Consider the following 14,236-nt stretch of genomic DNA (forward strand, 5'->3'; position numbering starts at 1 on the left):
GCTGAAGTGGACTGGTATTGGCCATTTTGAATTGGACAATCATATGGTCTACTATGCCGGAAATGACAAAGAGGAATGGCACTGCATTCATTGTCAAAAGAACATTTCAGGATCTATCATGAAGTACAATGCTGTCAATGACAGGATAATATCCATACGCCTACAAGGAAGCCCAGTTAATACAACTATTATTCAAATTTACCACCAACCACTAATGTCAAAGATGAAGAAAATGAAGATTTTTACTTCCACACTCCGAAATTGATTGAACATGCAGTCAGGATTCATTGGTAATTACTGGTGATGGGAATGTGAAAGTTGGAAACAAAGAAGAAGGATAGGTAGTTGGAAAATATGGCCGTGGTGACAGAAATGATGCCGGAGATTGCGTAATAGAATTTTGCAAGACCACCGACTTTTTTCATCAACATAAATGGCGACGACACAAGTAGATCTCACCAGATGGAACACACAGGAATCAAATCGACTATATCTGTGGAAAGAGATGATGGAAAAGCTCAATATCATCAGTCAGAACAAGGCCAGAGGCCGACTGTGGAATAGACCATCAATTGCTCCTACGCAAATTCAAGTTGAAAATGAAGAAAATTAGAACAAATCCATGAGAGCCAAAGTACAACCTTGAGTATATTATAGCTGAATTTAGAGACCATCTCAAGAATAGATTTGATGCATAGAACACTAATGACCGAAGACCAGATGAGTTATGAAATGACATCAAGGACATAATACATGAAGAAAGAAGTGGTTAAAAGACAAGAAAGAAAGAAAGGGCAAAAATGGATGTCAGAAGAGACTCTGAAACTTGCCCTTGAATGTTGAGTAGCTAAAGCAAACAGAAGAAATGATGAAGTAAAAGAGCTGAACAGATTTCAAAGGACGGCTCCAGAAGACAACGTAAAGTGCTATAATGACATGTGCAAAAAGCTGGAGATAGCAAACCAAAAGGGAAGAACACACTTGCCATTTTTCAGGCTGAAAGAACTGAAGAAAAAATTCAAGCCTCGAGCTGAAATATTGAAGGATTCTACAGGGAAAATATTAGATGACGTGGGAGGCATCAGAAGAAGATGAAAGGAGTACACAGAAACACCGTACCAAAAAAAATTGGCTGACATTCAGCCATTTCAGGTGGTAACATATGATACAGGAGCTGATATTACTAAAGGAAGAGGTCCAAGCATCCCTGAAAATAAAAATAAAAACAAAACCCCTTGCTGTGGAGTTGATTCCGACTCATAGCAACCCTGTAGGACAGAGTAGAACTGCCCCATATGGTTTCCAAGGAGTGCCTCATAGATTCGAACTACTGACATTTTGGTTAGCAGCCGTAGCTCTTAACCACTACATCACCAGGGTTTCCAGCTATACTGAAGGCACTGGTGAAAAACAAGGCTCCAGGAATTGACTGAATACCGACTGAGATGTCTCAACAAATGGATGCAGTGCTGGAAGTGCTCACTCGTCTATGCCAAGAAATTTGGAAGACAGCTGCCTGGCCAACCAACTGGAAGAGATCCATATTTATGTCTATTCCTAAGAAAGGTGATCCAATTGAATGTGGAAATTATTGTACAATATTATTAATATCACACACAAGTAAAATTTTGCTGAGGATCATCCAAAACCAGCTGCCGCAGTATATCCACAGGGAATTGCCAAAAATTCAAGCTGAATTCAGAAGAGGGCATGGAACCAGGGATATCATTGTTGATTTCAGATGGATCCTGGCTGAAAACAGAGAATACCAGAAAGGTGTTTACCTGTGTTTTATTGACTGTGCAAAGTCATTCGACTGTGTGGATCATAACAAATTATAGATAATATTGCAAAGAATGAGAATCCCAGTATGCTTAATTCTGCTCGTGAGGAGCCTGTACATGGATCAAGAGGCAGCCATTGGAACAGAACAAGGGGATACTGTGTGGTTTAAAGTCAGGAAAGGTGTGTGTCAGGGTTGTATCCTTTCACCATACTTATTCAGTCTATATGCTGAGCACATAATCAGAGAAGCTGGACTATATGAAGAAGATTGGGGCATCAGGATTGGAGGAAGACTCCTTAACAGCCTGCGATATGCAGATGACACAAGCTTGCTTGCTGAAAGTGAAGAGGACTTGAAGCACTTATGATGAAGATCAAAGACCACAGCCTTCAGGAAGAATTACAGCTCAACATGAAGACAACAAAAATCCTCACAACTGGGCCAATGAGCAACATCATGATAAATGGAGAAAAGATTGAATTTGTCAAGGATTTCATTTTCCTTGGATCCACAATCAGCATCTGTGGAAGGCAGCAATCAAGAAATCAAACAAGGTGTTGCATTGGGAAATCTGCTGCAAAAAGACCTCTTTAAAATGTTGAAAAGCAAAGATGTCACCTTGAAGACTAAGGTGTGCTTGACCCAAACCATGGTATTTCCAATCATCTCATACGCATGTGAAAGCTGGACAATGAATAAGGAAGCCTGAAGAAGCATTGACGCCTTTGAATTTGTTGGTGAAGAATATTGAATATACCATGGACTGCCAAAAGAATGAACAAATCTGTCTCTGAAGAAGTACAGCCAGAATGCTCCTTTGAAGCAAGGTTGGCGAGACTACTTCTTACATATTTTGGACACGTTATCAGGCCAGACCACTCTCTGCAGAAGGACATCATGCTTGGTAAAGTAGAGGATAAGAAAAAGGGGAAGACCCTCAACACGATGGATTGACACAGTGACTGCAGCAGTGGGCATAACAGTGATAGTGAGGACGGTGCAGGACCTGGCAGTGTTTCATTCTGTTGTACACAGGGTTGCTATGTTTTGGAACCTACTTGACAGCATCTAGCAACAACAACATGTGGGAGGGGAAAATCTACTGAGTTTTGATGTGTCTTGTTACTGTATGCAAGCTACTACAGTCTTTAAAATTTTTTATTTCAAAAATAAAAATTTTAATTGTTACAATCTTTTGTTCTTTTATATTGATTCAATAGCTTTTCCCTTCTCTGAAAATGTTAAGTTTAACTTCTTTGGTCTTGTTTTCTTTAGTAGTTACAAAACCTTAGCATGCATCAGAATCCCCTGGAAGGCTTTGTTAATATTTAAAATGTTGTGCTCCATCCCAAAGTTTCTGATTCAGTAACTCAGGTGGGGTTCAACAACTCGTATTTCTAATCATTTTCCAGGTGGTGCAGAAACTGCTGGTTGGGACCTGTGGTTTGAGAATCACTGCTCTAGTAATTCTATTTCACAAAAGTGTAAATTCTTCTCTTTTATTGAGGGAGGAACTTTTCATTTTGTTGGCTCTTCTCAAATGTTCTGTTATCCTCAGGTGCACGCACATGGAGTCTTCCTCATGTTCAGTGTGCTAGCAGCGTACTTGTTCATCACAGCCTGGCCCCAGTGGCTTTAGGACATGGACAGGCCTGATTCTGGGAGAATCACCTAGCTGGTTTTCTGGATAAGGGGACTTTCTCTTCATCCTGAGTGTCGCCAGCCTCCTGGGATATAAATCACTCTTCTTGCGCAGGGACAAATACTTGTTGCTCTTTGCCTCAATTATTTGAGAGGAGCCTGTCACTTTTGCATTTTTCAAACAGTCACTTGTTAGTCACCCTAAGACCCTCTTTTGCTCTTAGCATCCCTCAGTTTGGGGCTTGAAGCAGCCCTAGAGCCACTTTTGTATTTCCAGCTTGCCTCTCCAGGGCGTGATTGGCCTATAGGTTCCTTCTTCAGTTGATTCCACCTGCTTCTTTTCTTTGGGTGGGGGGCGGTGGGGAGGGAAATTCTTCAAAGTTTTTATTCCTGTGGGGGCACCCCTTCAGTATGATCCAATACATAATCTTTCTGTAATTATCAGGGATAAGGGTGAGAGAGGGGGATGTATCAGCATATGCGCTGTTCTTGATGTCATAAATAAAACTATCAACTCTTTCAGCCGTATTGCAAGCTTTTTGAGGGTCAAGTACTATGGCCATACCCTTAAACATATTTATGTCCCTCACAGCTAAATAAATACTTTTTTTCTTAAGTCTCCTTTTTATCTAATCTGTTTTTGGTCCTTTCCCTCATAGCTTAGCTACTGTTCATTTAGGAAATACAGTTTTATAATAAGTGTGAGTCTAAGCTAATGGTAATTAAGAGATGCTAAAAATACCACTAATTAATATTTACTGAGGACTTGTGATATTCCAGGCATTGGGCTAAGCACTTTATATGCATACTGTTGTTTTTACTATTTTACAGATAAGGGTACTGAGAAGGCAAGTAACTTACCCTAAATCAAACAAGTAATAAGTCGCAGAGTGGACCTGCAAACTCAGGTTTACTCCAGAGCCTACAGTCTTTAGCATTGTACTCGTTGCCCCTCCATGAAGGTGTATTTGGTAGCTTTCAAAGTCAAATAGCAGTGCTGCTCATTACCTGTGGGCTTTATGTTCTAGTGTATTGAGAATATCTGATGTAGAGGTAAAACTAGACTCTCAGTTTTTGTTCTTTTTTTTGCTGAATAGGAATTGAAGTCTTCATGATTGCCTTTCTTTAGGTGGTATTGCCTGTTAAAAAAGCTGACGATAGGCCCTTCTTCCTTTTAACTATAGGTCATAGTGTTACAGACTTACTACAGGCAATGGCACGCCAAAGTCGTGGTAGAGGAGTTAAGAAGACAGAAGAAGCTGAGGTTGGAGTGGGAATTACAAGAAGAGCAAAGGAAGATAAGAGAAAAAGAGGAATGGATGAAAATGGATTATCAGCGGAGGCATAACCCTAAAACGGGAGACGATTTTGAACTTCTTTATAACGCACTGGAACGTAAGTTTGACATGGGCTTTGCGTAACGTAGTAATTTTACAATCTTTCATTAAGAGGAAAAGTAGATTTACAGAAGACAAAAGAAACACTTTACTGTTTTAGGAAGATATCTTGTGAACCTGGATTAGAGTATTAAAAATGATGCATAATGTCTTACATTTGGGGTGGGAATTAAGTTTGGAATGAAACTGAATATGCTCTTACAATAATAACTAGTAGATAAAGTGTGCACATGGCTCTGGAAATTTTGCAGTTTTAATACATTACCTCATTTGATCCTCATTCCTTTGAGATAAAGAGAATGTACTGTCCAGTCTGGTTCTCCATCTTGAGAACTTGTGAACTCCCCTAGTTGAACTATTATTTAATCTCTCAATCCAGCAATCTGTCTCAATCTGCTCTTTAGGGGAAGGTCTCGGTAATATCTTTTTTAACTCCACTTCATTGAGGATATTATATAAAAGTATATTCTCTACACATTTGACTTTTACACTTTATTTCTTCCATAGTATGTGTGCTAGTCATTGACACATTGGGAACTTCAGTTACTTGGACAAGCCGAGCACTCCTTACTCAGGGCACTGGATACACTCTTCCTCTTCCTGAGGTCCTTCCCCTACTGCCACCTTCTGATCTCAGCTTAGATGTCACCTACTCAAAGGCTTTTGTGCCTGACTTACAACTTGAATAACCTGTTCAGATCTCATTATACCCCGAACAATTTCTTTATATCATGCACCATTATTTGTAGTAATATAGCTTTTGTTTAATAGTTATTTCTATAACTTGATTGCAAGCTCTGTGCAGGCAGAATTCATTTATTTTTTGATGATCTCTCTTTTTCTATGCCGGGCACACATGCCCAACAAATATTGACAGAGTGAATGAATGAATGAGGGGAAGAAACCCAGGAACATAGTAATGCAACCATCTCTGGCTTCACTTTGCCAGTAGTACCTGCTAAAGTGGAAGTAACTGGAACAGAAGAGTTATTTGTCATGAATTAGAGGCCTGAAAGTGGAGAAGTTGTGATGACATTATCTCCTCTTGTAATGACTTAAAAGACTTTTAAAAATGAGAAATACCTTCAGTTTTTTTTAGTTGAGCAGGATATATTAATCCAAGGAAATACTTTCTTTGACCCCTCCATGATTATTCATACCATTAACCTGAAGCAAATTATCTTACTGTAACTTCGTGTATATACTATTTGCAAATGTTATTATGTGTTCTTTTCTGTCAAGTCGTGGTTTCCTCTCTAATTGAATACATGTTTAGGTGTCAGATATTGGGTCTATTTAAATTGCTGTGTAATAACATACTGAGGATGATGCAGTTAAACACTGGGCCTAACCAGTGTTGTTGTTAGGTGTGGTCGAGTCAGTTCTGAATCATAGCTACTGTGTGTACAACAGAATGAAACACTGCCTGGTCCTGGCCGTTCTCACAATCGCTGTTACGCTTGAGCCCATTGTTGCAGCCACTGTGTTGAGGGTTTTCCTCTTTTTCTCTGACCCTCTACTTTATCAAGCATGGTGTCCTTCTACAGGGATTGGTCCTCCTGATAACATGTCCAAAGTATGTGAGATGTAGTCTCGCCATCCTTGCTCCCAAGGCGCATCCTGGCTGTACTTCTTCCAAGACAGATTTGTTTGTTCTTCTGGAAGTCCATGGTATATTCAGTATTCTTTGCTAACACCATAATTCAAAGATGTCAATTCTTCTTTAGTTTTCCTTATCCATTATCCAGCTTTCCAATGCATATAAAGCGATTGAAACACCATGGGTTGGGTCAGGCGCACTTTAGTCCTTAAAATGACATTGTTTCTTTTTAACACTTTAAAGAGGTCTTTTGCAGCAGATTTGCTCAATGCAATGTGGCGTTTGATTTCTTTAAAGAGGTCTTTTGCAGCAGATTTGCTCAATGCAATGTGGCATTTGATTTCTTGACTGCTGCTTCTATGGTCCTTGCTTGTGGATCCAAGAAAAATGAAATCTTTGACAACTTCAATCTTTTCTCCGTTTATTCAGATGTTACTTACTGGTCTAGGTGTGAGGAATTTTGTTTTCATTATGTTGATTCGTAATCCACACTGAAGGCTGTGGTCTTTGATCTTCACCAGTAAGTGCTTCAAGTCCTCTTCACTTTCAGCAAGGAAGGTTGTGTCATCTGCATGTTAGAGGTTGTTAATGAGTCTTCCTCCAATCCTGATGCTGTGTTCTTCATAGAGTCCAGCTTCTCAAATTATTTGCTCAGCATATAGACTGAATAAGTATGGTGAAAGAATACAACCCTGATACACATCTTTTACAAGAGAAATGTATTGACAGTAGTAATACATGAAACTCAGTACCTGAATTCATTGTTATGCTTGAGCCCATTGTTGCAGCCACTGTGTCAATCCATCTCACTGAGCTGTGTCATTCCATCTCGTTGAGCGTTTACAGCTTCATGTAACCACATTTTGAAGTGAATTTTATGCCTGCTCCTGGTCTTGTGTGACTGCTTCCCCTTTATCCCAATCATCGACTTGGGAAATCATTTCTGTTTAATTTCTTACTTCCACTTTCTCTGTCAGCTGATAACAAAGGTTATTTTGAAGTGTCAGTAGTTCAGTAAAGAGCACTATTAGCCAAGTGTCTGTGAAAGTTCTTATCAGCAAGTATAAAGCCAAAGTTCTGTTAGATTAGAACTGTGTTCAAATAATATTCCAAATTCATATATGAATAAGCAAGGGATACTATTGTTATTTTTGTTTGGTTAACAGGCACCATACAAAATAATAGTAAATATACTGCATGAATTTCTGATTGTTTTACTCATTAGTGGTGTGAACTTGGACAAGACACTCACTTCTCTAAGCCTCAGTTTCATCATCTATGGAAAGGATTTAATTTTATTCATATCTACTTCAGAGAGCTTTGTAGAGTGACAAATATAAACTAGTACATGTATGAAAGTACTTAAGGTACAAAGCCCTGTACATATGTGAGTTGCTGTCCTATAGTAAATAATTTTATATAGAATTTCTGTATTAGATTTATTTTCTGTACATCCACATACATGTTTTATAGGAGAAAACAAAAATGAAACAAAAGTCTTAAATAAGAGAGACATCTCTTAGTTTTCTCCAAGCCCTAAAATTCTGCATTAAAACCTACAGAATAATAACTTTTTAAGCTCTGTTTTATTATAGTTAAAATTTCTGGTTCACCAGCTCAATGATTTCTGTTGCTCCTCGATTTAATGTAGTTTTTTCATTCCTTATTCACACCTCAGTCTTTGAAACTTCTGCCCTCTTGTGGCTCACAATGACAATTGCATAGTTTGAACTACAACTCACAACATAAAACTTAACTTTTAAGTTTTCCTAAGATAACCTCTCCTTCAGATATTAAAGACAAAATGAAATCAATTGATGAGAATAGATTTAACTGCATAATATATCAAAGTCAAGAGTATCTTCAAGCAACAATGTTTGATTTATTATATATCCTTTTATTCTTACATTTTTATTCTTATATTAGTATGTTTGAGTGTGACTTCTTTCATTGATCTGGAATTGTCTCTAGGGCTAATAGTTGAGAAAAGTAAGCGCTGAGTACCCCGTATTTTAAAGACAGCCTCCAATAATCGGGGCAGGACATATTTTCACAGAACTTCCTAAGAAGTTGGAGAAGTGGCTGTAGTGGCACTAGCTACCATTCCAACCCCACTACTAGTTTTTATGAGAAGAGTGGGGTGGAGAGAGAGGGGGAAGTTAAAGAAGTCATTGGGGTTGCATTCTTGAAAGTGACTGGAGAAAAATAAAACTACTTCACGTTTATACCCCACTGAGTTGAGGCTGTCAGTATGTCAGTTACAGATGGGGTGTTGTTTGATGTATTAATTACATAGCCCTTATTTTATTTTTCTTCTAGGTGTACTCTTGGTTTGGGTGTAGTACTTTTGTAATAGTAATGATGTCCTGGAGAAGGCTATGATTAATAAATGTGAACATCATGATTTCCAACCAATTGTTGAAATTAGTTGGTTATATGTGGGGCAACTATCTTTTCTGATTCCTTGACTTATCCTTTCTCTCTCTTTTTTTTATGATGTCTTTCAATGTCCAGAAATTCTACATTTTAATGATGTGAAATAAATCAGCCTTCGTTGTTGTTTAGAAACCATATCCTACCCAGAGGTCATAAAACTGTTACTTAAAAGTAATACAGCTTCACTTTTCAAATTTAGATTGTTAGTCAAACTGGGGAGCTCTGGTGGTGCAGTGGTTAAGAGCTTGGCTGCTAACCAAAAGGTTGGCAATTTGAATCCACCAGCTGCTCCTTGGAAATCCTGTGGGGCAGTTCTACTCTGTTTTATAGGGTCACTGTGGGTTGGAATCGACTCGATGGCATTGGGTTTAATCAAACTTGAATTGCTTTTGTGCATGGTGTGAGATAGGTCCTATTTTATTTTTTCATGTGGATGTCCTGGGGACATTTCCTGAAGGTATACAGGCAGTGGCCAGGTTACAAAGCAAGATCTGTTCCTAAGTGTGTCTTTAAGTTGAATTTGTAGATAAGTCTGAACAGGTACATTCTTTGGCACAAGTGAAGACTGAAGCCTTTACGATGATTTAAAACCTGCACGTGAAGGTGATTGCGTTGAGGGATTTGTTGCGAGTAGGGTTGGCAACCCTGGTGGCGTAGTGGTTAAGTGCTATGGCTGCAAACCAAAGGGTTGTCAGTCCGAATCTGCCAGGCGCTCCTTGGAAACTCTATGGGGCAGTTCTACTCTGTCCTATAGGGTCGCTATGAGTCGGAATCGACTTGACAGCACTGGGTTTGGTTTGGTTTTAGGGTTGGTTTAGGAAATCCTGGTGGCGTAGTGGTTAAGAGGTATGGCTGCTCACCAAAAGGTTGGCACTTCAAATCCACCAGGCACTTCTGGGAAACCTTATGGGGCAGTTCTACGCTGTCCTATAGGGTCTCTACGAGTTGGAATCAACTCAATGGCAACAGGTTGTTTTTTTTTCAGGGTTGGCTTAATCCAGGGCTTTGAACCAGTTTGCTTTGGTTTGACCCTCCTGCTCAGAATTTGCATTTCCACCCCAGATATACTGAACTAGAATCTACATTTTAACAAGACCCATTGGTGATTCTTATGTCAGATCTACATTTTAACAAGATTTTAGTAGGGATTTTCTCTGTTATGCTTTAACCTCTATCATTTAAGTTTCCTTGTATGTATGGGTCTCTTTTGGGCTCTTTATTCTTTTCTACCTCAATTTATCTTGTCTACTACTTTTATTGTTAGTTGCCATCGAATCGATTCCAACACCTCCTACAGTGGCTTAATTACTGTATCTTTATGATAATAAATACTTGGTAGGTATCTTAGTCATCTAGTGCTGCTATAACAGAAATACCACAAGAGGATGACTTCAACAAACAGAAGTTTATTCTTTCACAGTTTCGTAAGCTACCAAGTCCAAATTCAGGGTGTCAGCTTCAGGGAGAGGCTGGAGGAAGGTCCTTGTTATCAATCTTTCCAGCACTGCTTCCTTAGTGATACGATGTCCCCCGTCTCTCTGCTTGATTCTCTCTTTTATATCTCAGAAGAGATTGACTTAAAACATAATCTAATTTTGAGATTGAGTTTACATAACTGCCGGTAATCCCATCTCATCAACATCACAGAGGTAGGATTTACAACACATAGGGAAATCACATTAGATGTCAAAATGGTGGACAGTCATACCATACTGGGAATTATGGCCCAGCCAAGTTGACAGACATTTTTGGGGGACACAGTTACAATCCATGACAGTAGGTTAAGTATTCCTACCTGGTTGTCTTTCAGTTTTTTTTGGTTTTTTTTTTGGCTATTCTTGGTCTTTATTCTTTTACATAAATTTTAGTACTGCTTGTCAACTTCCACAAAAAATGTTAGATATTGATTGGAATTTAATAATTTGTAATTAATTTGTAGAGCCTTGGTGGTTCAATGGATAAGAGCTTGGCTGTTAACCAAAAAGTCGGCAGTTTGAACCTACCAGCTGCTCCTTGGAAGCCCTGTGGGGCAGTTCTGCTCTGTCCTATAGGGTCGCTATTAGTCGGAATCGACTCAGTAGCAACTAGGTTTGGTTTTGGTAGTTTAATTAATTTGTACCTAATTGGCATCCTTATGATATTGAATGGAGCCCTGGTGGTACAGTGACTAAGAGCTCAGCAGCTAACCAAAAGGCCAGTCGTTTGAATCCATCACCTGCTTCTTGGAAACCTTATGAGGCAGTTCTCCTCCGTCCTGCAGGGTCTCCATGAGTCAGAATTGACGCTATGGCAATGGATTTTGCTGCTGAATCTTCCTGTTTATAAACATGATATATGTTTCCATTTATTTACAATTTTTTTCAATGTCTTTCAATTAAGTTTTATAATTTTCTCTAAAAAGGACTTCCATGTATTTTATTAGATTTATTCTTAGGTAAATGATATATTAAAAAAAAAAATTTCTGTTTATGGCTGATTTTAGAAGTGCAGTAAATTTTGAAAATTGCAATTTTTTTTCCCAGAGAACCTATTGGTCTCTTTTTATTTGTAATAACTTGTATATTCTCTGTGTTTTTATGTAGATAATGATATCACTTATGAATAATGACAAATTTCTTATTCCTCTTATTGCTTTCCTTGTCTTACTGAGCTGTTGCTATGTAATGTTGAGTGGTGCTCGTGACAGTGTACATCATGTCTTGGTTTGTATTGCAAGGAGAATGATTCTAAGCTTTCATCATTAAGAATATTTATGATAGGTTTTTTGGAACATTTATGTTGTGGTTTGGGTGAAATTTTACTGAGCATGGTAGTTTCCCACTCAACAATTTATACACATTTTATTTCATGACATTAGTTGCAATCTCCTCAGTGTGACAGCACTCTTAACTACTTCCTCCCTGAGTTCCTCGTTTCCAGTCACTCATGTTTTATGCCCATTCCTGCTTTGTGAACTTTATTTCTGGGCGTTTACTTCCCCTTTGGTATGATATTGTTCATTGTGCTGAGGAGCATGTTCCTCACAGGTGTTATTGTTCACTTTATAGGCCTGTCTTTTGCTTGGCTGAAAGGTGATCTCTGGGAGTGCGTTCAGTTCCAGGTTTGAAGGGTATCTAAGGGCCTTAGTCTTGGGGGTTCCACCAGTGTCTACCAGACCAGTAAGTCCAGTCTTTTTTATGAATTCGAATTGTTCTACATTTTTCTCCTACACTGTCCAGGACCTTCTACTGTGATCTAGCTCAGAGCAGTGGCAGCTGGGCACCATCTAATTCTTCTCGTCTTAGGCCAGCGGAGGCTGTGGTTCACGTGGTCTTTTAGTCTTTTGGGCTAACTGTTTCCTTGAGACTTTGATTTTTCTTCGCTCTTCTTTGCTCCAGATGAGAAGAGACCAATATTGGTATCCTGGATGGCTGCTTGCAAACTTTTAAGATCCCAGTTGCTTCTTACCAAAGTAGGATGTAAAACATTGTCTTTATGGACTGATCTAGGTGTCCCCTGAGAATATGGTCCTAAACCCTCAGGCCCAGTGACTCAGTCCCTTGAAGTGTTTGATTATGGCTAAGAAGTTTTCATAACTGTGCACCCTGCGTGCTCTACTCTGTACATGGATATATATGTAGAATTATCCTCTGCCATACCTATATATGGTCGTGGGTATACTCCCATATACCATCCCACACCTGTTCAGCTTACACATCTGCCTGTGTATCCACTTGTGAATTATTGGTTGTTATCACTGTTATGGCAAGATTGTGTATGTAATAGAATTTACCATTGTTGCCTTTTACTCTTGCATGCCTCCCGGTATCTTCCTTTGCCTTGGTCATTGTCTTAGGCTGGGTTCTCTAGAGAAGCAAAACCAGTAAAGCATATAAATATATACCTATAGAGATTTATATCAAGGAAACAGCTCACGCGATTGTAGAGGCTGGAATGCCCCAAGTCTGTGGATCAGGATAGAGACCTCTCCCAATTTGTGCAGCCGCAGAAGCTGGCGAAGCCAAGATCAGCAGGTCGGAGAGCAGGGCTCCCGCTCACAGGCTGTGAAGGTTGACGAATTCCAAAACTGGCAGGCAAGACTGCAAGGTTTCTCCTGATTCACGTTGTTCCATGGGCTGGCGAACCCAACATCAGCAGGTCGGGGAGCAGGACTCTTGCTCACAGGCTGTAAAGATCGACAAATCCCAAGATGTGACAGGTAAGCTGCTAGCTCACGTCCCAAGAACCGGAGGTCAGACAACAAGAAACAGCTGCTGAATCCAGAACAAGTCAAAAACCTTGGCAAGTGAGCAGGAAAGAAGTAGGTGGTGGAGGGTGGAGAGATGAAGGCTGAGGAGGCAGTGAGCCACCACAGGACCCACCTCTGCGGGTATCGCTCAGCAGATTCCATCATGGGGGTGATCACATATCACATTTCAACAGGAAAATGATCACAACATTATACAACTGCCAAAACACTGAGAATCATGGTCCAGCCAAACTGACATACAGTCTTAACTATCACAGTCATGTGGTGACATCCCCCTTATTGTGTATTGGTTTTCCCTACACCTAAGTTAATATGTGTCTACTGTCTAGTGATTCCTCTCCTCCTGCTCCCATCCCTGGTAAACATCGAAGAATGTTTCTTTCTGTGTGTAAACCATTTCTTGACTTTTTATAATAGTAACCTCATACAATGTTTGTCCTTTTGTGATTTACTTATTTCATTCAGCATAATGTCCTCCCGGTTCATCCATGTTGTGAAGTGTTTCACCAATTCATTGTTATTCTTTAACGTTGCATAGTATTCCATCCTGTGTATGCACCACAGTTTATCTATTCATCTATTGATTTTTTTTTTTTTTTTTTATTGATGGGCACTTAGGTTGTTTCCATCTTTTTGCTATTGTGAATAATGCTGCAATGAACATGGGTGTCTTAGTTATCTAGGGCTGCTATAACAGAAATACCACGAAGTAGATTGGCTTCAACAAAATTTTATTCTGTCACAGTGTTGTAGGCTAGAAGTTCAAATTCAGGATGCCAGCTCCAGGGGAAGGCTTTCTCCCTCTGTTGGCTCCGAATTGATGACAAGGTCCTTGTCATCAATCTTCCTGTGGTCTAGGAGCTTCTTTGTGCAGGAACCTCGGGTCCAAAGGATGTGCTCTGCCTCTGGCTTTCTTGGTGGTATGAGCTCCCCTGTTCTCTGCTTGCTTCACTTTCCTCGTATCTCTTGTAAGGTAAAAGATGATGCAGGCCACACCTCAGGGAAATCCCCTTTACATTTTACCAGGGGTGTGACCTGAGTAAGGGTGTTATATCCCACCCTAATCCTCTTTAACATAATCTAATCTTGCCTCATTAACCCCAGGCAGAGATTAGGATTTACAACAC

The 14,236-nt window shown here is 39.5% G+C and overlaps 1 protein-coding gene across 2 annotated transcripts in view; it reads left to right on the forward strand.

Annotated features, from left to right (window-relative positions):
- Positions 1–14,236, forward strand: part of IQUB (IQ motif and ubiquitin domain containing) — a 109,084-nt gene that overhangs the window by 10,476 nt on the left and 84,372 nt on the right. For both annotated transcript variants that reach the window (XR_007518388.1, XM_049893134.1), the window contains exon 7: positions 4,612–4,822. Coding sequence is in view for 1 of the 2 variants with exons in the window: in XM_049893134.1 (XP_049749091.1) it covers positions 4,612–4,822 (211 nt within the window). In the remaining variant the exon portion in view is untranslated. The remainder of the gene's footprint in view (positions 1–4,611; positions 4,823–14,236) is intronic.

The sequence above is a fragment of the Elephas maximus genome, chromosome 8 (assembly GCF_024166365.1).
Source record: "Elephas maximus indicus isolate mEleMax1 chromosome 8, mEleMax1 primary haplotype, whole genome shotgun sequence".
Taxonomy (NCBI): Eukaryota; Metazoa; Chordata; class Mammalia; order Proboscidea; family Elephantidae; genus Elephas; species Elephas maximus.